The sequence below is a fragment of the Chroicocephalus ridibundus genome, chromosome 2, assembly GCF_963924245.1.
Source record: "Chroicocephalus ridibundus chromosome 2, bChrRid1.1, whole genome shotgun sequence".
NCBI lineage: Eukaryota > Metazoa > Chordata > Aves > Charadriiformes > Laridae > Chroicocephalus > Chroicocephalus ridibundus.
In genome coordinates this window covers 139,477,794-139,502,874 of record NC_086285.1, presented here as the reverse complement: position 1 = coordinate 139,502,874, position 25,081 = coordinate 139,477,794, and the positions used below count along the sequence as shown (strand labels likewise).

The following is a 25,081-nucleotide window of genomic DNA, read 5'->3' as shown; positions in this document are numbered from 1 at the left end:
TATATAAATGGAACTGGAATATAAATGGAAATACCAGATACCATAAATTTAAGAAAGCATTCATGTATTCCTGATCCATTGTGCAATAATTTCCATGGTAAATGGATATGGGAAGTGCATCTGATGCAAAGGGGTTTCTTCCATAACTGAGCACAGGACTAGATTCAATTCCAGTCTGGTCAGAGATGAGTGGAAAAGGCAGTTGTGCATCACACAACTGGTCACGTATCCTCTGGGCCAGTGCTAACTATGCTGACTTCGTTGGTTTCTGACAAATCTGTGCCTCCCAATACTTCAGTGCTCTGGAAGAGCCTGTGTCCATTCACTTTCTGTATGGGCAGTGAAGAAAATAAGATTACTTTTCTGTAAGGAGATAAAAAGTCTCAAAACAAAGGAATTCTGAAAATAGCAGTGGAAAGACCTTTTGATTGCAGAATGGTATTTAAATGTCACCACTCTGAACTACTTCACTGTAAATTCAGAATAAAGCTGTTGAAATCAAGGGATCAGATATAATTATTTATCTTAGACATATGCCTGGATTTTTACATTACATTCATTCTCATAAGGGAAAGTAGTTTTTTGTCCCAGATGACTCACCTGAGTGTAGTGTGTGGCAAAACAGCCTGGTGGCTTGTCATGTTATTGGTATTGCAGTTTCCCTATGCAGTTTTGGACATATGGTAGAGCTAGCGATTTCTTGTCACACAGATACGGTGAGTATGAATCATCTAGCTAAAAACTTTCTACATAACGTTTCTAATTTGAAAAGAAGTATTATTTGACACTTACCAGAAGACATTCTTCCCCTTAGGAAACCCCCATATGGGTTTCTTTTGCCTGCTGTAGTGTCTCAGGCAAGTTGCAAGGCTGGCTCCTTGGCCTCTGCAACTTGCCTTGGGCATGGTGTGCCTTGGAGGGAGCTTAGACACATTTTTCCTATCTGCAATGGGCAAGAACTGGGGTTCTGTGCCTGCCTTTTTTGCGGAATGTCTTTTTTGCTTAGGGAGGGATCTTTCTTATGTTTCCTCATACAGTTGTTATGCCTTTCTCGGTGTGCAGGGAAGACAGTGCAGTCTGGCCACTCTCCTGATTTACTTTGCTTGGTACATTTCTTTCTGGTTACCTCCACACCATAAAGGGTTACTCCACTCCCTGGTTCACTGTCAGGGCACCCAGCAATACGAGGTATTAATCATTTCCTTTCTTCCTCATTCAAGATTTCTTTATGAGGCTATCTGATGTAGAGTTTGATTGGGTTACATTTTTGGCTTCAGGTTTAACCTGTTTTTCCCGAGTCTAAGCTCCTTAAGATACAGTAGTCACATTTTGTAGATCACATGAAATCTCTGTCAAACAGTTTGGTAGCATAACTGATGTTAACTTAATGGTCCACAGTCTGACTGTTACGTTTAAGAAAAAAACAATGACAATACATCTGGGGAGTTCAGTATGCATTTTATATGATCTTCTCTTGATCTTCTCCCTTGCACTCTTTGGATGATACAGGACCTCTTCTGGAGACTCCATATCACTGTATTAAGCTCTAAGGAAGCAGTTGCACAGATTCACATTTTGACAAATTGCTTGCAGCAAGTGGGCAAGTTTCATTAGTTTATTGTTATGGTCTGTTAAGAACATAATACTAATATTTTTGCATAAGATACCACATTCAATGGCTATAACACTAGAACTGAGAATCTTTTTTATCCTGCTTTAGGAGAACATTTACAAATGCTCCATTAGTCTTATCAACCCTGAAAAAAATATTTTATGTACATAGAAATTAAATATTAATGCATTCAGAATCCCATTCAGAAAGACGTTCATCACTCTGAACTAAGATATAGTAACCACCACGGTTCTTAGACAATCATCTGTATATCCATCTTTTCTCTTCCATACAGATTAATTTCATAACATTTTAGATATTAAGAAAATGACTGCACAAAAGAGGGCTCGGGGAGCATTATGCTTTAATTATTGCCATTTTCTGTCCCTATATCATATGGTCACAGTCCCTGTCAGATTAGGGCTTCGCTTGCACTGGTATGCATCAGGGCTAGTAAACATTTATAGAAAGTTTCATTTCAAGTGTTTTATCACTGTGGGAAATACACATTAGAAGTTAACAATACAGACACATCTTAGACTAAATTTGGTTTTATATAGTCTATTGAATTAAGCTACCATAACAATTTAGCACTGAGAATTGCCTCCAGCATCTCTTCCCAAACCACAAGACTCTGTGAAGGAATTAAAGCTGTTAAAGTCTCTCTCTCTGTCTCCCCCTTCCCCCTCCCTTACCTTCTTGCTGAACTCCCTGCACACAATTTTTGCCTTCTCCCAGCAAAACCACATTACCATTACTCACCCTTATACGACTTACATGACTAGAATGTTATTTTTCTATGAATGCTCTACACAGCAAGACAGTTTTATAGCCTATAAAGTATCAGCCAGAACGTGAAATACACCTAACTACTGACACCTAGACAAGGTCTGCTTGAAACCAAATTGTATTTGATTCCAGATTTAAAGTGTAATCATGATTAATGCGTGTGTGCGTGTGTGTATGTGAATAAAAAGATTAGTTTTGCGAGGAAACAAAGCCTTATTCGATACCTCCCAGGTTCCTCCATCTCTACTAAAGAAATGTGAACACTTCGGCACAATACTGCTATATAAGCCATACTAACGACCTCCAGTTTTGCTTCACTGACTTCACTGTCTCAGAAGATGTAGCTTCCGTTTCTATCCCATATCCTCTTGTACACCAAAAAGGATAGATCTGCAGGATGAATTACGTTACTTGAGAAATGCTTCAGTTTTCCTCCTTTATGTATTGATCCTAATTTCGGTGAAGGTGTTCGCTATTTTCAGGTAGTCAGCAGATAGTTCATAGGAAAAATGCAGTCTGAAAGATGGTAATTTTTCATTTTGATGATTTGTTGTTCATAGCGTGCCTGGAAAACTACCTGTAGTTTGTGTTGTCTTTTCTTACCACCTTGATTTAGATGGCCGAAGAATAAACAAGGCGAGACCCAGCAGGTACTTTTCAGCAAATAATTGCTTTTGATAAAATTCCTAATTTGCTGGGACTTACAAGTACTTTCTGGTGTTAGGAAAATGTTTGACAAAATTAGCTATGGAACGATAGCTGATTCAGCTTCCCGTCCTTACCCCTGAGAGTAAGGGCTGCAGAACCCAAGCGCGAGAGAGTTCAGAAAGGTTGTTTTTGTGTAAAGCATTAGAGGCAACGGAAAAGAAAATAAATAAATAAATCTGTAACTCTGTTGGAAATGGGTTTATACTTTTAAAATTAAATAAATACTTTAATGTTAGCTACAGAGTCGCAACCGTAGCAATATAAACTGTCAGTTGCTGGTCACGCATGACAGATCCACTCTGATATTCCTACTTCACACTTCAGGCACACCCTCCAACTTTTAGTTCTGCTCTAATATGTGGTTGTGAAGAAATTCTTTTCATTGAACAAAACTGATCCTTACATGAATTCAGAACCAAAGCTGAAGACCTTACAAATAAAAGTAATTGAAGCACAGTAATTAAACTATTAGAAATAAAACTCTCAGCATACCAGTAGCAAGACAGAATGTGACCTGATTCTTCATTTTTGTGTACATCATCATCAAAATTGTTGCAACCTGTTACACCTGTGTGTGCACCCCCATGGGAATGTACACTGCTGATGTTGACAAAGCTGCACTTTGGCCTGCAGAATGATAAGAATCATAAGAACCCAGTCTGACACCGAGATAAAAGAAAATCCCCAAACTCAATGGATAACTGCAGATTGCTTTTGAGATGCAGGTCGTAATTGGAACTAAGGCAAAAAACCTCAAACCAAAACTATCAAAATCAAGACATTTTGTTGAAATCAACAGCAGTTTGGGCCAAAGAGAGGCTATTGAATATGATCCTAAATAACCTAAACGCAGTCCTGATTCTTTTTAAATTAAGGTGTGTAAAGGCATTATACTAATGTAGTTGAAAAGTAGTCTGTAAATGAGGTCAGATCTCAGATTAAGCTAAATTTGTAGAAAACAACCTATCGTAAGATTCATTTTACCAGTTGAAAACTTGCCTGGTGTCACGACACGTCCTGATTTTGTTTCTAAGGATATACTACAGCATGCTGATGCACAGCTGACCGATCTAATACGGCAAGGTGTGGGTTGTCATTCCGCAGTATCATACACAAGGCTATCAACAAAGCAACACTAAAGACAATGTTTCCTAGCCTGAAATTTAATATCTTTTGAAAAACCTTTAGCAAACATGAGAGAGAAGTAGGAGCTCCAATTTGCTCTGTGTCAGCAACATGTCTCTCCGATATACCTCTTTCTGCACTGCCTCCTCTCTTTACAAACTTTACACCCTGGGGCAGGACATTCTGCAGAAAATACAGACCGATGGATTTGAACAGCATTATAGGGAATTTGAAATTCAAAATACCAAACTTATATCTTTCAATATATTTATCAAGGGGAAGATATTAATTTATAACTTTTTTGTAATGATCTGGAAACTTGTGAAAATAAAGAAAGTGGGTTTTATGACAATAGCCATGCAAAAACTGTCGCAATTTTTGGGGTGTTTTGAGTAGGGAGTTAGGTCTCATTTATGAGGTTGTTCCAAGTGCCTGTTAGCCTGCCACAGTAAGCTGTGCATATTCACAGAAGCCCATAGAGACCGGTGGGCCAAGGTGCTATGTCGATACCTCAGAAGCAGGAAATAGGAATACTGTGCTAACACAGACCTCTCCAAACACTCTTTTCTATAGCTCCTGGATTGGTGACTACTGTTTGGGAAAACCCCAGTGAGTTTGAAGTACTGTCGCTCCACAGTGACATTACATACCCAGCAAATATTGTCTTTCCTTCCTCCCTCCCTCCATTTGCCATTGTAAGAAAATACCTCCCTTTTTGCTTCTTTGTGTAGTCCTTTTCCCTGGACTTCCCTTTCTATTCTTATGTTCCTGCATCCCTGTTTATTTCTTTTCATTTTTACCCCCCTCTAGAATGTTTCAGCCTCCTGACTTTGTTCAGAAACATTCTCTCGCCCATCATTTTCCCTCCTCTAGAGAACATCTTGTCTTGTACACAGGTGAGACTACAGATATTCAGTACTGAGGAATTGTTCATCATTAACCCAGAACATAAATGACTTGCATAGGGATTGTTTTCCTGGAATTACTAATGGAAGGCTAGTCTTGGATGAGAGAAATAACAGAGAGTAAATAAAAGGGAAAGGCAAATAGAATAACCAGAAGAGAAAAACAGTGGTGTCATGCTCTGTTGCCTTTCTCAATTATGAAGCACATTGTTACTGATGTCATTAAGGTCAGAGAGGGGAAAAAGAAATTTTTAAGTGAGTATTTGTTGAGTTTGTTGCTAAAAAAAGTTAATGGAATTAGGAAAGTACTTTTCTTTTTTATGGCCAAAGGTATTAATCTGTTTTTTATGTGATATATATTTTTCTGTGTGTGTGAAGTGGCGTAGAATGAAAAAGATCAGGAAAACAGAGAAACAATGAAAATAATCATTTAGATTGCAGATGAGTAGAAAAAATACATAATCTGGGATCTTTAAACACTGTGTAATGACACAAAAACACTGACAAATGCAGTAACAGCAATGGACAATCATTATTATTACTATGGCTTTGTAATCTCTTCTTCAGAGTTATCATCAAGAAAAACTTTTTGTAAATTTATAAAACAGTGATATTCACCCACTGTTTCAGATTCTTATAATAATGGAAAACATGCAATTATAGAAAAGCTTAATTGTTGTGTTTTTTTTTAAATTGTTGGAAGAGAGATGTATCGGTAACTCTGTTTGAAATCAAACTGTATATATTCTCAGTGTCTTCCACATGAAGATCCCCAGCTTTCCATATGTGCTATCATCCTCCAAATCCCTCCCATCTCTCTGGGGACTACCCTGGCAGACTCACCGTGCATAGAGCCCTTGCAGTCCCCTGACTTCTGCTTCTGTCCTCCAGGCTGAACCTCACACATAATTGAAGGGTTAGTTGTTTCAGGGGGTATTCTCTGCAAATGCCTATCTAAGTCACAGAGCTTAAGTGGTTTTAAGCATAAGGAATTACTGCCTATCTCTAAACAATTAGTTTAAATAACTGTCAAGTGTGTTCACTGCTCCCATAATTTTCATGAAAACACAGCTCCTGAATACCTGGCCTTCTCTCTTATGAAAAAAGGCTGAGGGACTTGGGTCTTTTCAGTCTGGAAGAAAGATGACTGAGGGGGGATCTTATCAACACTTATAAATACTTTAAGGGATCTTATCAACACTTAGAAATACTTTAAGGGTGGGTGTCAGGAAGATGGGGACAGTCTTTTTTCAGTGGTGCCCAGACAGGACAAGAGGTAACGGGAACAAATTTGAACACAGGAAGTTCCATCTCAACATGAGAGGGAACTTCTTTACTTGGAGGGTGGCAGAGCACTGGCACAGGCTGCCCAGAGAGGTGGTGGTCTCCAACTCTGGAGACATTCCAAACCTGCCTGGACGCGTTCCTGTGCAACCTGCTCTAGGTGACCCTGCTCTGGCAGGGGGGTTGGACTAGATGATCTCCAGAGGTCCCTTCCAGCCCCTATATTCTGTGATTCTGTGATTCTACAATGTGAATGAGAGTTACAAGATTATGTTTAGGTTGGTACTTTTATTCGTTTCATATTAACAGTGCAAAATGCGTCCAGTATCTCCTCTTTTATATTTTCCCTCTGCTGAAGGAAAATAATTTTCTTAGTTATCTCTCTTCAAAAGCTGGATGGGAACCGTAGGAATAGTGTCTGCTTCTTCCATTGGCACTATCTGATAATCAGGATGGGGGACAAGTATTATGGTATTTGTTGTACAGAAGGTGACATGTGGCTACACTCTGTTTCGTGCCTTATAACCTTTTGTCTGTAAAAGGAAAAATCAAACCCCCACAAAAACGGATTGTGAATTGAAAGAACCTGCATATTTTGGGAGTGGACTGAATATTCTCCTGACAGAGCCTCCCAGGACGAGGCTTTTTTTTTTTTTTTAAACTGTCTCACTTCTTCAGAATTGGATCCCTCAAACTAGTGTTTGAGTGCAGGATTTCCTATAGATTCTTCTGCAAAATGGCCTTATGGGGAAGAAAACACTACCAAGTAAAAGAAAGAAATGTGGGTGACAGATTCCAGCTGTTAGATGTTTCTCAGAACAGTTCTGCAAGAAGAAAATGAAGGAATTCTACTTTTTGAAGCACTTTTTACTTTTGGAAGCACTTCCTAAAGCTAAGCACACCAAAATTCCTCCATCTCTTCTAGAAGTGACTATTTGTGCTTCAAAAGGTACTGTCATTAAGTTATGATTTGGAAAAACATGGATTTCATTATTTTCTATTGTCATATACTTTCTAGAAACAGGACTTCAGTGAGGAAAGTAGTAGTTCGTAGAGATCTAGGCTTTTTATTGAGAATGAAAAAAAATGCAACAATTAGTACCAATTTTACTTGTATCTCTCTTCTTTCTCCCATAACAGACAACTATTCATCTTGTAATAAATGCATACAATGCATTCATTTCACTTATGTCTTTCTCCGGGCTTTCCACCTAAATTTATACTTTATATAGCAAACAACCTATCTCGAAAAAGAGAAAAAAAAGAGTGAAAATGTCAGCAGTTTGTATTATATTTTTTTTTACATCTACAGAAAAGAAAGAGAAATAGATTGAATCTCAGCTGACAACCAGATGTATAAAACACATGCATTTTCAAAGTTCGTCTCACTGAAGAGCTATTGCCTGCTTATCCAGAAGTAATCCCATTCTCTGCAACTGGCAGGAGATGGATCTAAGTTCTCACTAGCCTCAGAAAAAATAAGCTCTGTTTTTTACTGTCTCTCTCCCTGTCTCTTCTGAATTCAACAGTATGGGACATATTATTAAATGACACCTAACAATGAAGACAAAGATTTTTAAAAGTTTGACGAGCTTATTAGATGCTGTGATGGATTTTCTACCACTGAATAAGTTAAAGAGCAGATATTATTCTTAAAGTTACGTACAATTACAGTTGGATAAAAAACAAGAATTAATTCAAAGAATTTCTACTATGTAAGACTGTTACAAAATAATTATGGTCTCTCTTGGCCATATAATACTATTCCAGGTCTTAAAAGATGCTGCGATGGCTACGTCTTACAAAATGAGTTTTGAATTTTAGAGTTCAGACAGATGATCAGTTACAAATCTGCATGCAGTATTAACTGGAATTTATCAAGGGCTAAACTTTTACATGCAGATAGCTACCAGGAATCAGCTGCCATGAAATAGCTGGGTGACTAGTTAGTAACTGGATTATCATCTAGTCATCTAGAGAGAATGAGAACAGTTTTGTTGAGAGGGTGGTTGTGCATCATTATTATTAAGAACAAAATGCCAAATATGGAGAAAAAAAGTGGGTAATTAAAGGTTGTTGGCTTTTTAAATATATATATATATATATTTAAATACTAGACATCCTTTGCCACAAAGTGGGATGAACTTAATATGAGCTGACTCTTAGATTGTCTTGTTTGCAGTACCCAGTTTTTTGTACATCTTGACCTGCCTGGTCTTTCTAGGTTTGAATCTTACAAAGACTCCTGCATGAAATTAATTTGATGCATTATCAGCAGTCTTCACTTTGGTGGAGTTTTACCAGAACTGCTGCCTCTGACGGTAAATTCTTCCAGGCATTCTGGCTATTTGCATGAGTTCTTTTTCATTTTAACCCTACATGAGCATGAATGCTCATAACATGAAGAGGAAAGAAAGTCCAGACAGCTCTCTGTCTTGGTCAGTTGAATACGGATACAAAACACCAGAAGCGTGGAAATAACACTTGTGAGGAGAAGCATCCTGTGCCCCTACAGACTTACAGTGTTCAGCACTGTTAGGCGATGTTTCAGCCTTCCCTAAGGATTTTAGTTTCACTTCTAAGAGACAAAGGAAGACAACATATATCTCAAATGCAACTCTCTATTCTTGCCCAAAATCATAACATTGAATTCAGATACTTTTATCTGAATAGGTCACATACTTGATGAATTTTTTCTCCTGATTGCTACTACTTGCATTAAATAGGTTACTGTTATTACAGTGACAAATTATGGCCCTGACTTGCACAGGGAGTAAAGGACCATGGATTTTTTCTTCTTTGCTATGCGCTCTGCATAGAAAGAGGGATAAATGGAATTTCCTTTACCAAGGGAGTACAGGAGCTGTTTTCTCCCTGCATTTGAGACACAAACAACAAGAGCAATAGGCGGGGTCTGCTTCTCTCTGTAGCTGGCGGCTTTCTGAGAGAGGGGAAACAATGCACTGTTTTAAGAACCAGTTTTCCTTTGCGGGATTTCTCACAGGAAGGCTGCAGTCCTGCACATACATGCAGAGCTCAACAACCTGTAGCAGTCCTGAGCTCTTAGGCTGCCACACTTCATGTTCCCTTCCCCCACCAGAAGAATTAACAGTGGAAAAGCACCAAGAAGTCGTTAGCTCAGGCACAGCAAAATGAAAAAGCATAATTAGCCCCTACAGGCAGTATAATGAAAATGTGGAAACAAATCTCTGTCGCAGAAGGGAAATGAATGAAAGGCTGGTGTGCAGGACCAAATCATCTGTAGCAACCTAAAGTAATTTAGGTTGGTGGTTTGACCAACTCTGGCTGCAAGAAGCATTAGGGGCACCCATGTGTTAGGCTGATTGAGGCTGAGTCAGTACTTCTGCAAACACTTACTGTAATTTAAAAGTCTGATGGTTGCAGCTGTCAGTCTGGCTTAAAACCTTAGATAGAGGTCTTGGCACAAGAGCTCATCCTCTGAACAAATGAACCCCCCAGTTACTGTGGGACTAGGAGGAGCATCTCTCTGACTGTATCAAGGAGGTGGATGTTCGCTTGGGCCCCTCCTCAAAGCATGGTGCTCTGACTTCTGTCTGAAGCCCTCCTTTGAGGTGGATGAAATACATCAGTTAAAGGTAAAAGTAGCATGGAGGAGGGGACTAATTTTCCTGTTTTCTATCCTTATCATTACAAATTTGCAAAAAATAATTCAAGTATGCTACAGGCAAACTTGTGGGAAGCTCCGTGAAGAGGCTAAGTCTATTTGCTCAAATTAGACCTCCTGAGAGGAATCCAGGCTATGTGGAGGTAATGTGGGTTTACACAGTGGCCACCAATCCAGTCATCTGGAAACAAACTCAAACCCAAACCATAAACATAACACTTCCTCCAAAGTAGACATCCCCAAATATCCTAAAGTTGCCAGCAAAGTTCTTAAGATCATGGCAAGAACTACAAAAATGGGATTTATTATTTTGTGGCAATTACTATTAATATAATAGCTATCATTGTCTTTTATTTGTTTCCTCAGTTTTTATACTTTCAGGTTTGCTCCTCAGCCACAATTGCATGCAACTTCTTTTTGAATCTTAAAGTTGAGATTTTCAGGTAATCACTTTATTACAAGAGTGGAGACCTCAAAAAAACAACTCAATAGGACCAGTTACAAAAGTGAAGAACTGAAAGGTAATAGAAGTGAATGAATTTGGTAATCATAGAATCATTTAGGTTGGAAAAGACCCTTGGGATTATTGAGTCCAACCATCAACCCCACTCTACAAAGTTCTCCCTTACACCATATCCCTTAACACCACATCTAAACGAGTCTTAAACACATCCAGGCATGGTGACTCCACCACCTCCCTGGGCAGCCTATTCCAGTGTCTGACCACTCTTTCTGTAAAGAATTTTTTCCTAATGTCCAGCCTAAACCTACCCTGCTGCAGCTTGAACCCATTCCCTCTTGTTCTATCACTAATTACCTGTGAGAAGAGACCAGCACCAACCTCTCTACAATGTCCTTTCAAGTAGTTGTAGAGAGTGATGAGGTCTCCCCTTAGCCTCCTCTTCCTCACACTAAACAGTCCCAGCTCCTTCAATTGCTCCTCATAAGATTTATTCTCCAGGCCCTTCACCAGCTTCGTTGCCCTCCTCTGCACTCGCTCCAGCACCTCAATATCTCTCTCATATTGAGGTGCCCAGAACTGGACACAGTACTCAAGGTGTGGCCTCACCAGTGCTGAGTACAGGGGGACAATCATAATGAATTAGGACATTTCAAAGCATGAAAACTAAGAGTACCCCAGCACCCACCCCAATTTGACCAGCATTTAAATTATTTTTCAATAATCTTGAGTTGGTAGAAAGTAGAATTGGCAAGCAATTAATTCAAAATATACTCAAACAAACCAAAGTTACTTTGTGCTATAAAAACCGAGACATATCTCAATCCTGCTTACGCTGATTTGTTGAGTTTCTCTGTTCATAACTGACACACTTCCTTTGTTTGCTAACTTTAATTCACACTTCAGAAGTTGAAGTAGTTCTTTGATCTGCAGCTAATACAAAAATTTGGAAGCTACTGATAATTACATGGTAGAATTAACCCTTAAATGGCTATTCTGCATGGGATCTTTTGTCTGCAGTTTATGTTCTTGGTAGCATGAAGCATGCTCTTGTGAACAAAATAAAATGAGAATGAAGAGACATAAAGAATGTACAGCTCTGAAGGACAACAGGGACTGAGAGTATTAGAAAACTTAGGAAAGTTTTAAGGGAAGAAGCTGAAAGGAAAACAATGCATGACAGGTGAACTTCAGACTCAAAAGTAGAATATGGATACTTACCTTTAAAATATACATAATGGTCTACATTTTAGAAAAGAATGGCACTTTTTTTTCAGAATATGATACACTTAAAAATAAATTTTTAGAAAGATGAGTTAATAATTTTGTTGTATAGATCATATAACTATTTAAGCATCTATGAGACTATGAAGACAACAGCTGTAATACACAAATCAGTGTAGTGATCCATAATTAGGCTAAAATGTGATATTTTTCCATTTCCTGAATTTGATTTTCTTTCTGTTATTGAAATATCACAAAACTTTATTTTAAAATAAACTATCAATTATCTGTTAAGGGTTTAGACAAGTGGTATAGACAATATTTGAAATGGTTTCTGACTGAAAGGTCAGCGAAATGAAAATAATAAACCAGCTACCTTTAAATGCAACATTGAACACCTGTATGTCTTTTAGTATAAATTTTATTTAGTCAATAGAAGTAAAATATGCTTCTTAGTATTTTTTTAAGAAGGGAGACATCCGCAACTGCTGACTTTATTGACTAATAACTACTTTTTCTAAGCTTAGTTATAGTAGATAACCATAATGTTGAAACAAGATGTTTATGCTCAACATGATCTCATAGATTATATTGTATGGTAGTTGAATATACAAATATACATGGAAATATACATTTTCCTACTTACCCAACGGACAGGAAAGGCTCCTTTGATTCAAGTCTGTCAAGTAAATAACAGAAGTTTTAAATATATATGTATTTATTGTGTTACGGAGCATTTAGACAATGAATTTAAAACAGCCACTCTCAGTATCAAATTTACTTGGTGACCAGTACACAATTTAACAACAATAGAAGGGCCAGATCCATTATGCTAGGAGCTTAACTCGAAAAAAGTCCCATTTACCTAATTGAACTTGGTTTAGATACCAAATATTTACAAAGCAGCAGATTTAAGCCATTTAAATTTCACAGATCCAGATGATTTCTGTAGGTATTTACACGGAAAAGCTAGAGTGAACAAGTAACACTTTGTCCTTTTTCATGTAAAATCTATAATGTCGCATTTCTCATGTAAAATCTTTTTTTTCTTGATGGACATGATTTAGGGAAGCTATTGAATCTTTTTTTTTTCTTTTCCTTTTTTTTTTTTTTAACTTTAAGCATAAAATAAATTTAGTATGGGTGTAAGAACTTTCCTGATTTGAGGGCTTCCATACCTATTTCGTTTCCTTTCCAACATCTTCATATTACATGGTCACTTTGTCATGAGAACTTCTGACACAATCTGCCACAATCAGCTTTGAGCAGGAGCTGGACGCCACTGATTTGGTAGACCCAGAATCATGCCTAGTTCTAAAGCCAGTTGTTAAACGTGTTGTTCTCCAACTCCCTGCTGCTGCTGCTGCTGTCTCTGTGAGGAGACGCATCATTTGCACACTGGCAGGAGCCCCTTCTACCACCCAACCAGTATCCTCGTCTATGTTATCGTACTGTATTTCTGCTCCAGTACCTGCAACTAGCCGCCCCCAATTTTGTATTATGTCCTGGCTGCAATGAGTCTACTAATATCAGCTGCTTGTTAGGACCATTAGCATGTGACTTTAGGGTCCTTTATAAACATATTTAATTACCATTTGACTTTAGGATCCTTATAAAAATATTTAAAACAAATTTACAACTCAATTATTTTGAGAGGTTATATGACATGCAAATGATACAAAAGTTCTCTGTTGTGCTAATTTTCACTGAAAGCACTGTGTTAGCAAACAAAATCATGAGGTACTTAATGTCTCTTTGTAGCTTTTAAGAAACATGTTTCCAATAAAGCAAAGTATGTCATATCTGGAACTGAACATTTCATTTGTGATGACCCCTCCCATCTGAAACCAACTCAGTCCCATGACAAAATATCTGAAATAAAACTGTAAATAGGACTAATTGGGAAAAAAAGTTCTGGAAATAATTTGTCAATGTTTTAAGAACAAACCTTTCCTGCAAGTCTTGTTTGTAGAAAAAACAACAATTACATTTGCAGTTATTATTCATTTAGCAAACATTTTGTCCAAAAATCTCACAAACCAATAGACCAGTTTAGTTATTACCATCTATCCAGAAAGGTGTTTACAAAAGCTGGACTTGTCATTGTGCTTTTGAAAGGATTGTATGATTTTGTCTTTACTTGAAATATACTGCATGTCATCTTTTTGCAAAGCATTTACTTCTTCTTTTCCAGAATCACTAGTGGAAATAACTTAAGAGCCTGTCTTCCTTTACAGTGTCATCTTCCGACGTACTTTAAAACTGGGGCTAGGTTTCCGACAGCACTAAGGACAACTTGTGTAAGGCTTCAGGAAAGGCCAAGATGTATCCAAAACATAGTAACTTTTCTGTTGTCCTCATGGCTATACCTGACCTTTCCAGTTCTGACTGCGGTTGTGATTTGCATGGAAGTAAAAGAATAGAAGAGGGGATCACTGCTGGACTTGCATGTACCTGGAAGCACAGTGGAATCTCAAAGCTACGTATCCCTGTGCTCACAGGGACAGTTCTCCAGGGCAGTCCCAGTGCTGTCACAAATGCTTTCCCTCATAGGTTGCCATGATGCTCACAGAAACCCTCATAGTACCAAGAAAATGCGTAGCTTGGCATCCTCCGTGTTTAGGCAGTACTGCCAGAGAGCAATAAGGTGATGGGCCCTTCATGTGCAGGATTGCATCCTTCTCCTGCAGGCCCTGGCAGCCACCACGCCACCTTCACAGACCAGCTTTTTCTGCTGTGGATCACACCATTACAGCAAAACATCTGCATCACCTTCGCAGCTTCTCTCTGGTCTATGAGGAAAAGCCCAACTAGTGTTGTGGTTTTGTTTCCTGTTTTTCTGCTGATGGAAATGAACCAGACGTGGGAAGTACCCACTGTTTGGCTCAAGAGACTAACTATGAGCAAAATGAGCAATGAATGAAAGCCTCAGATCATATTTACATACTTCATAATGCAGAAATTTTGTAATGAAGAGAGACCTGGCGCTATCCTGATGGAGGATGTTCTGATGGATTTTACTTGCAAATGAAAAGTGTATGGTAGAATGCCCTGTGGACAAAAACTGCAATTAAAAATCTATTTGAAATCCATTCTCAAGATGGAATTCAATTTGATTTAAATAGTGCTGCCCTAGGTTTGACCCCTCTCTAGTATATTTGACTAAATGGTTTTAGATAATTTGCTGCATTACTTTAAATTAGTTCAAGTGTTCCTCGTAGTAAAGGAATACAATTATCTGTTGGCCTTTTATTTAAATTGGTAATTCAGTATATGGCAAATTAATAAAGGTTTTAAAACTGCAACACCATACAAAATAACATCCTATATTGTCCTTACTTGTGACATTTATCAACATATATTATGGATATTTTACCTTTTTTTTTTTCCAGCCTGCAGTACACCAAATTCTCCAGAGTTTTGAGGAAGTTTTGTATAATTAAATATGATATCTCAAAACCGTAATCCTGAGAAGCTGTGAGAAGGGCTGTCATACACCTTCAGGAAAAAAGTTAAAATGGAATTTTTCTTTCTTGCAAAAATGTATTGTGCATGAAAGAAATACTAGGTTGGACAGTAAACAAAGGGAATAATGTTTTAATTATGTAGGAATGGTAATGAAGCTGGAGTGAGCAGGATTTTTCTTTCTTTTCTGAAATGGTTTTCCCATCAAAAAATTTCAGTTTGTCAAAATGTCAATTGAATATAGCAGTTAGAATAGGAAGGAGGCAGACTAATTGGCAGCATGACTGGGACATCGCAGACCAATGTGGTGTTTTCCTTTGATTTTCTGAAAGATTTGACTTTTTTATCTGCATATAACGGATAACTTTTTGCAGGAGGAAAAAGGGTGTTTACACTATGCAAATTGCTCAATTAAAATCAGTCACTGTAAACCAAACAGGCATAGGAAATCAATTTATACCCATTGATATGCTACAGTACTGCCATGCTTTGTATTTAAAATAGGGACCCTAGAAATTTCCCATTTAGTATTTTAGCCTTTGCAACCTGTCTTGGAGGGACATTTTACAAGATCTGATTAATATATTTTATGATTTTCTTTGCTGCTAAGTTTATGTATATCTAAAGTTTGCCAGTTATCTAAATCCTACCTTTGACATGGTCTGAACATGTAGATGGACAAATTTTTCAAGGTTTGCAGACAAACACACAAGGAAACGTGACTAGACTAAGGGCATGTGAATTCCTCTTTGACTTGTAAACAGATCATTTAAGGACAGGAAGATCCCAAAGTAAACTCCACTTTCCTTGGATAATTGTCCTATTAAGATTACATGCAAGATGGCTTTTTACATCTGAGGCCTGACCCAAGATACATGTCAACACCATTTCTTGTTAAAGAATACTCCCCTCTCCTTCCCAAAACCCATTCACAGGAAAAAGTGGATAACATTTCTAACAATATCCGTGCTTTACACAAGCAAATGGATTTTAGCCAAGCATTCTCCAAGGTAACTCATTATGAATCAATATATTCTTCCTCTTGGTGACCATATAATTTCATCTTTAAGGACTTAGTAAGAAAAACACGTGGAATTTAAAGCATTTGTTAGGGTGCTTATTTTGACTTCTTAATATAATAAAACCGTCTACCGTGAATCAGGGCAGGTGATGGTCAGGAACAAAAATTTTTTTAGATAAGCCACCATTTTGGGTTACAATCTTCAAATCAGAATTCCCAAGGAGGATAACCTGAGCGTGTTGCTGATGTCACACATTTTCTGTTTGACCTGTAGAGACTGCAGGTTTGGAGGGCATTGGAAAAGTTAATGCCTCTAACAGGAATCCAAAGGATTGAAGCTTTTCATTCAAGCTGTGTAGGAAATTAGGCCAACTAAAACACATTTTGGACTTCAGTCGCTTGATGAATTGGCTGTATAGTTTTAGTGTATATTTTGTATGATTGATGCAGCTGACTTATTTACCTGTCAGGCATGTCTGTCTCTTTACACTGTACAGCTTTAGGAACCAAAGATTTAGCAAAAATATATGAAGTTAAAGAGTATTCAGGTTTATGGCTCACCCTGTTTGCCAATGAGTTTAATTTTAAAATTATAAAAAGGAACAGCTCAAGGGATCTTTCAAAAGAAAGTGAGGTAGTTTGCCGTTGACAGTGATCAGCGTTTTTCTCTGCATGTTGACTTTGTGGTTTGAAGTCAACAGTCATTAGTGATCAGAAAACATCTTCAGAAATTTTTAAGCAGTATTGCTCACATTTTGTCCTCTAATTCCTTTCCTTTTTAAAGCATGTGCATTATAACTTTTGGTAACTACCAATATTTGTATACAATACAAGCAGGCCTAATAAAAGCATGTCTTAATTCACAAAAGAAATATTATTTCACATAGCTCCTACTATCTGTTGAGACTGAAATAGCCATTGCTTGTGTACACTAGGTAATCCATTCTACCTTCCTTCCTTCCTTCCTTCCTTCCTTCCTTCCTTCCTTCCTTCCTTCCTTCCTTCCTTCCTTCCTTCCTTCCTTCCTTCCTTCCTTCCTTCCTTCCTTCCTTCCTTCCTTCCTTCCTTCCTTCCTTCCTTCCTTCCTTCCTTCCTTCCTTCCTTCCTTCCTTCCTTCCTTCCTTCCTTCTCTCTTTCCCTCCTTCTGTCCTTGCCGTTTATAATAGTTTATGTCACTTTAAGTGGTTTTAACCAAAGATAATTTTTCTGGTTATCAGTACCTGTTGTCAGATAGAATTAGGGAAGAAGCTCATTCTGTCTTCTGAAAATTCCATAAATATCATTATAAATGTTGCAAATTTTATTAAGAACCACTGTTATATTCTGGAATAAATTAATATTAGACCATCTGTATAGATCTAATTTGTCAGAAGTGTTTCAGAAGCAGAGGGTATGGAGGAATAATTTACAGCTTTATGTCAACTTTTACAATTGTTCTTAATAAATTTAATAAGCTGAACTTCCAACTGATGGTTGACATTGCAATTGATGATTCTGGTTAGAAAAACAACACAAAAATATTGTCTTCCTGACTGTTGTGTAATATTGAAATACTGCATTAATATGAAAATATGAGTTCCCTGGGAAGTTCTCTTCCACAGAGTTAAATGCTTCTGTTATTTATTGAAACATAAAAATTCTTGTACATAATAAAATACAACCCTCAAACCATGGAAGGAGGCTAAAGTATTGCAAGCTCAAAGTGTTGTTTCTCATTCAAAACTTACCCCTTTGACATGGTAACTGACTTAGTGGATATAAGAAGAGACGGATAATCACAGACACAGAGAACTGTAGGGGTTGGAAGGGACCTTTAGAGCTCATCTAGTCCAACCCCCCTGCCAAAGCAGGTTCACCCAGAGCAGGCTGGACAGAAATGCATCCAGGCAGGTTTTGGATATCTCCAGTGAAAGAGACTCCACAACATCTCTGGGCAGCCTGTTCCAGTGCTCTGTCACCCTCCAAGTAAAGAAGTTTTTCCTCATGTTCAGATGGAACTTCCTGTGTTCCAGCTTGTGCCCATTGTCCCTTGTCCTGTCACTGGGCACCACTGAGAAGAGCCTGGCCCCATCCTCTTGACATCTGGCCTTTATATATTTATAAGCACTGATAAGATGCACTCTCAGTTTTCTCTTCTCCAGGCTAAACAGGCTCAGGTCTCTCAGCCTTTCCTCATAAGGGAGATGTTCCATTCCCTTGATCATCTTTGTAGCCCTCTGCTGGACTCTCTCTAGTAGTTCCTTGTCCTTCTTGAACCGGGGATCCCAGAACTGGACACAGTACTCCAGATGCAGCCTCACCAAGGCAGAGTAGAGGGGGAGGATGACCTCCCTCAACCTGCTGGCCATGGTCTTTTTAATACACCCCAGGAGACCATTTGCCTTCTTGGCCACAAGGGCACATTGCTGCCTCATGGTCCACTTGTTGTCCATCAGGACTCCGAGGTCTCTCTCTACAGAGCTGCTCTCCAGCAGGTCAGCCTCTAGCCTGCACTGGTGTATGGAGTTATAATATATGATTTAGCCTGATTTTTAAAGCTTTTGATATTGTCCTATATGAGAGTATCATGTTCAAACTGGGAAAATTTGATTACCTTAAGGTAAATATACATTAAGCCAAAAAAACCTAACATGCCCATGGACAAAGAATTGTGCTAATGGGAAAAAGGGGCACATTAAATACTAGGAACACTCAGTGCTATGTTTTGTTCAGTTTTGGTTTGCATAAATGATTTGAACAACAAAATAGACTATGCATGTAAAATAGATGACAAAAAGCTGTTTTTTAGACAGTCCAGCAAACAGAGTTAAAATCTGAAAATTGTTTGATAAGTTGGAGAAATAGTCTGAAATCAGTGTAAACAAATTCAAAAAAGAAAAGATAAGTCCAGTGAGAATTCGAGAACAAGAACTGCTTTACACATATATGGTTTGGAGGATAACTGGCTACGTGTTGCAAAAAAAAAAAGTTTCAAGAGCGCAAGAACCGAGTTACTGTTTAGGGTGGGAACACGCTAAAGCGTCTTTCATCAGAGCTGATGAATCCCTCGGTTGCTGCACTGTGCCAGCTTTGGACTCAGCATTTTATAACAGGGTAGGGGTAGACAGAGAGAATCAAAAGGTGCACAATTCAGAGTTTAAAAGATGAGAAGGAGCTTTAAAGTGATGGAAATGTTATATAAAATAGAGGTCATTAGGTCCTCCATGTATCCTCAGTGAAATAGGAGCTTCTACCTTGAAAATATCAGCTGGAGCTGATTGCTTCCAACTTTGGGATTCCTGCTAGTGATACAGGAGTTTAAAGTTTCTGTCATTTAGACCCTTTCTGCTCCATGACAAGAAGCCTGAAATTTCTGCATATACAGACATTAGGATCTATCTGTCTGCAACAGCTCACCGGAGTCACAGAATATGGAAGTCTGGGACAAATACCAGATGAGACAGGAGGAACCAAATACAAAGGCTACCAGTCTAAATAAGCATGTCTGTAAGTTATTGATGCTTCACTCCTGAGAAATATTTTTTGCCATGTAATTCCTTGCTGCTTCCATCTAATTCCTATTTTAAAAGAAGTCTTCAGCATTCAGGAGCTAATCCCCATCTGCCAGTCATACAGGTTGTTTCATTTATCTGTTCCAGGGATGTTTCAGCAGCCGATATTAAGGAGTGACATGTCCCAGCATCTCACTTGAGGCACAGCTATCATGCGAGGAACAAAAGTTGATGCCATAACACAAGTATGTTGTATGTTATAGTAAAAAGTCATGTTGCAACTCACACAGAAATGCTTTAGGTTCTCCGTTATTCTGCACTTTTGTTCTGTAGCTCCTCTGAATCATTGAAGTGGCAATGAGCAGTGTTCTTCAATCAGCACATGCTTCATCTCTTCTACTCTCAGATCATAATTGATTCAAATCTGATTAAATTTCACGACTGGAATATTTAAATTTACTAAAACAAAATTTTACTAATTACTAAAGAATTTATCCAATAAATAAGCTACTAGACTAGTAAGCACTCTAGGGATAAACAGAGGTTTGCTTAAATAAGGTTGTCCCTTTGGCTACCAGAGTCTCTATATGCAGATCTATACATAATCCTTAATATATATGTATAACATGTATTTAGTCCCTTATGAAAGTATTGCAACAGATTATGCATTCTGACTGACAAAAAAGACCCATTTTTTCTAATATCTTATGATTTATGACAAGGTTAATTATTTAAAATTGAGAATAACTTAGATCACTTCTCGAAGCAACAGGTTTTCCCCAGCCCCATGAGGAAAAATTTACACCCTTAAAGTTAAATTTCCAATATATCTGTAGGTGATGTGGATCCTATACAATCTATTTTCTTGTAATTCAGAAAACTGAATCGATGGTTGGTCCCCCAATGCCTGGTTGGAACATTTTCTGTCTGTGGGTGCTTGTGCTTACCCTAGGGTTTGGTTTGCACTAATGCAGTTACTCTGCTTTTAATGTGCTGCTAGATAGAGCTGCCTTTATCCTTTTCAGAGTTTTCAAGGTAAAGAAATGGAATATTTGGCTCAGCATACATTGAATATGATTTTTAAGCATTCTATATGTCCAGAAAACAAAAAGGTATGTGCAAAAATATCAAGTTTGGGTTTTTTTTAATTTTATTTTTTTTTATTTAAAAAAAAAAACATGCAGAAGTCACTAGCTGTTGATGCAGTATGTTTTATTTAGCCAGTTCTATTTAGTGCCTGAGCCCATGGTAGGTTAGTGCCCGGGCAATCTGTGCAGGAAAAGGTTTTCAGAGAACACTTAGCTTAGGATAAAGTCTGCAGTGCCTGATGTCAAGCTGCCTAACCTGGCATGTTGGCACTGTGCACTGAAAGCCAGATGCAATATTATGGGGGTTTTCAAAGTCAGGCCAAGATAAAGCAAGGTTTGACCCTTTTAATTTCTTCTGGTTTACTCTGTAAAATAGTTTTGTTACAGATGTGCATAGCGTATGACCAAATTTAGCTAGTTTCCTAGCAAAATCTGAATCTTGGTACATAATTTGTAAACATCAAATTCTTGACATAAGTACAAGTTTCAGGAGCTCCTAGAATTTATTTCTGCATGATTCATAGGACCAATAATCTTTAGCCATCAGTTAGCAGCGTGACTGAGTAATCTGTCCAGAATTATCTCTAAAATCTGACAGTTGAAAAACTGAGTAAAAGGTAACTTTCAATACAGGAAAGAAATGTGCTAAAGAAACTGCCTCTTCCCTGTGCTAATTTTCACAGTGGCAAGAGGCTAAGGTAAAACATAAATCAGCATATGCAAAAGTTGTTTTTTTGTCATGTTGGATACTGAGTGCACTATTGTTATATCACATGAGATGGAAGGGTTTTGGGTTGTGGTAGGAAAGGGAAGCATGGGGAAGAACAGTAAAAGAAATAGTTTCCAATAATCCTCATTAGTGGGTGGCTTAAATTTTAGGCAGCAAGAAGAGAAGAAAACACAAAAGCTCTAAGTCATTTGAAGGTTGTATAATAATCTGTTTTCAGAGAGCTGGAACTAAAAAACAGTGACACAGTTACTGAAACTAATAGAGTTTCAGTAGCTGATTATAGTTTGTACCTGACTTTACTGTATTTTCCTTTATGAATCCAGAAATCGCGAAGACAACTGGAACAATGGGATGGATTCTCACAGCTGAACGAAGTATTGGTAAGTGTTGTGACTTGGAGAAAAATTAATTTAAACTCCACATATGAACACCTTCTTAGATAGTTATGGACTCCAGTTTCTTCCCACACCACCCAAGAGAAGTCTCCAGAAGCCCAACAGAATGATAAGGGAGCTAAACTGAATTTAATTTGTGCACCACATCTGTATGTTGTTTCCAGTCATGAAGCAATGAATGCTTAGATTCAAAGTGAGATTCTTGCAAGAATCAAAATTAAGAACTCATTTTCCTTCATGTAAGAACACTCCTGACTCCAAACATGCTCAGTTTGGTACCTTTGTTCAAGTGAGCACAGGAAACAAACGCTGGAGAATGAAAATAACTCCATGCCACCGCTGTCAATTTTAATTGTTTTTTTCCTGTGATATGCTAATAGTTGCTAAATTTTGCAATAATCTATCTTCCCAACACAAGAAAGAATTTGGAAAAAAATATAGTGGTATACTTAGCTGTCTACCTTAAAGTCCTCTCTCTGACAGCTTTAATCATCCTTTGCATGAAGCTGATGTCACCTGACCCTCTTCTGCTCTAAATCAGAGTAAGAACATTCAGGTCAATACGTACTGGTCTAAAAACGTCTGGAATGAGTTCATCAGGGTGGGCTGAACAAAACAGTGTTGACTGATCTAATGCACACAATCAATACTACTTTGCTGCATGGCTATTTGTAGTCACAAAGAGATGAAGGTTAATGCAGGCATTGCCTTTGAGGATCCCAAGGGTAGAGGCTTAATCTCCTGTTCCCTCAATGACACTGCTAACACTTAAAAGTAGTTACAGGAGGGGCACTGCTCTGACAATGTATGATTCATGTTTGTCGTGCTGTTTCCTAGAATAATCTCACTCTCGCAACGCTGAAAAATGCAACATACATTTTTATGCCAATAGATGTCATAAATTGCTCTTTTCTTAGGACTCATAATAAATTCACACACGTTTATGAATACATTTGTTACTTGTCAGTAAAATAGCCAATGCTTTTGCCAGAAGTTCTGGGAATACCAGCAACCTAATCTACCAAAAAGGCATGCAATTTGTAACTTATTCTTTAAAAAATAAAAGTACATTTCACATTATGCACCAACAGCGCTAGCTAAGGATCAGTCCTGGCAGGCTGGACAACATATTTTCAGAGAGTATGCTCCAGAATTCACCAAGAAATAAACTTGTGGTATAATTTTATCGTTAATAATTCACTGCATAGTAATATGTTTCTATTGCCCCTCTGTGCTGCACACAGCACAGCCCTTTGTAATGTGCTATTTGTAATCTTACTGAACAATCTATTTTCTCTTAAACTAAATAGACTTTAAATCTCTTCTCCTGACATTATTCATAAGACTTTAAAATATATAATAAGTTACAGCCTCTCGTTTACACAGCCTTCCTTATTTATTCGCAGAATACTAAATCTATAACCCTGCATCATATTTCTGTTCCTGTTTGTAAGCCACCTAAATGGTGCCCTTGCAGTACATCAGCAGCTCCCAGGCTGAATTACAGCCTTCTGTACAATTAGAGGTGTTACATTATGCGAGACCCAGTGCCTCATTACTAGCCCACAAAGTGGTGCTCTGAAGCACAGCCTTCTCCTGCATCTCTGCTGCAATTAAGGATCTACTAAACTCCTGAAAATGAAGAATCCTGCTGTTCATTTGCCATGTTAGGACAAACCCTTCTCTGTTCTGTGTCGTGAACCCTATGTTCTTACTTTTAAGACCTCCATAAAGTTACCAAACAGCGGCTGTGAAACGGGATACTGCTTCTGTGATGCCTGCTTCACTAAAACTCAAATGTGGAAAAATGAACATGGCATCTGTTTCTGACTTTTTTTTAAATATATTGTAGGTACTACCCTTTTTAAGCTAACAGAAGCACAGCTGAGTATCTACAGAAGGCTTCGTCTTCCTGCAAGAACACACTGAATCCAAATTCTGATTATTTCTTAAATCAAATGTAAGCAGCCATGCAGTAATAAAGGGTGGAAATCTCCCATGTAATAGCTGATAGGAACAAGCTCAGACTGTCAAGATTTAAACTGAATGAATGACTCAAAGTGCTGTTTCTGTTTGCCTGCAGGCAAAACCATCAGTTCTCTGTATCTTTTAGGAATGTACTTTTTGAATTATAAACCAAAGGTTTTCATTTGTATTAGCAGCAGAAATTCTTGGGTAAGAAAGGACTCATAATAATTTAAATGCCATAAGAAGGTTGTGAATATGTTTTCTGTTCCACTGTGGTATAAATTGATTAAAATCCATGAAAAAAATAAGGTGGTTTTGCAGTTAGTTGCTTTGGCTATGGTGTACTGCTTCAGGTTTCATGGGAGATGAAAAACAGTAAGAAAGAAGATTAAACACCAGGGAAAAAAAAAAAAGCAATAATAAGAGAACAGGCTATTCTTCTCCAAATTTTGTAATCTCTGAGCATGAGTGTGATTATGGTGTCCAGGCTTTTGTGGAAGAAAACAACATCAGTCATGTGGTACCATGTATCATCTTCTGCAAGAGGAAAAGTGCCGAGGTAGGAAAAGGGATGCAGCTACTCTGCAGATGTGTAAATTGGTGTCACTGGCTTCCTGTTCACAAATTAAAAAAATAAACTGAGAAAAAACTGTGTAAGTCTAAAGAATAACTTGAGGGGAGATGGGAAGAAAGGCAAGTGCTAGTCTTTCAGTACATGCAGGACAAACTTCAAAATGGATCTAAGTCAAGCCCATAGTTTAAAAAAATCTGATGAAGGTGAATACAAACAAACATGAGAAAAATGTAAAATTTAGGATATGCTGATAATCTGAAAAGGTATATGTGCCCTAGTCATTAGAGATAGATTTTAAAAGGGAGTTAGCAGTATTTTTGAAATAGCGAAGGGAAGGATTAAAAAAAAAAAGGCAGTTTTGTTGTCCTAGTTGTTATTGGAGTTACCACATAGGTTAGGAATAATGTCACTGAATGAACAAATCAAGACAGCAAGTGTATTTGGTATATTTTGGTCATTCAAACTTTCTCTCTATCTGTGATTTGCCTCCAGAAGCAAAGGTTATCCTGGGTGTTACTGAGGACCTGAGATCCCCTCTCTAAACGTATCAAGCGCTGCATGTTGATGTTCTGGATCACGTGGAAGGGCAAATTTAT

General features: G+C 37.9%; 1 protein-coding gene across 7 annotated transcripts in view; it reads right to left on the bottom strand.

Annotated features, from left to right (window-relative positions):
* Positions 1-25,081, bottom strand: part of RALYL (RALY RNA binding protein like) — a 411,166-nt gene that overhangs the window by 48,490 nt on the left and 337,595 nt on the right. For all 7 annotated transcript variants that reach the window (XM_063327131.1, XM_063327132.1, XM_063327126.1 and 4 more), the window contains one exon: positions 12,400-12,432. In XM_063327131.1, the coding sequence (XP_063183201.1) occupies positions 12,400-12,432 (33 nt within the window). The remainder of the gene's footprint in view (positions 1-12,399; positions 12,433-25,081) is intronic.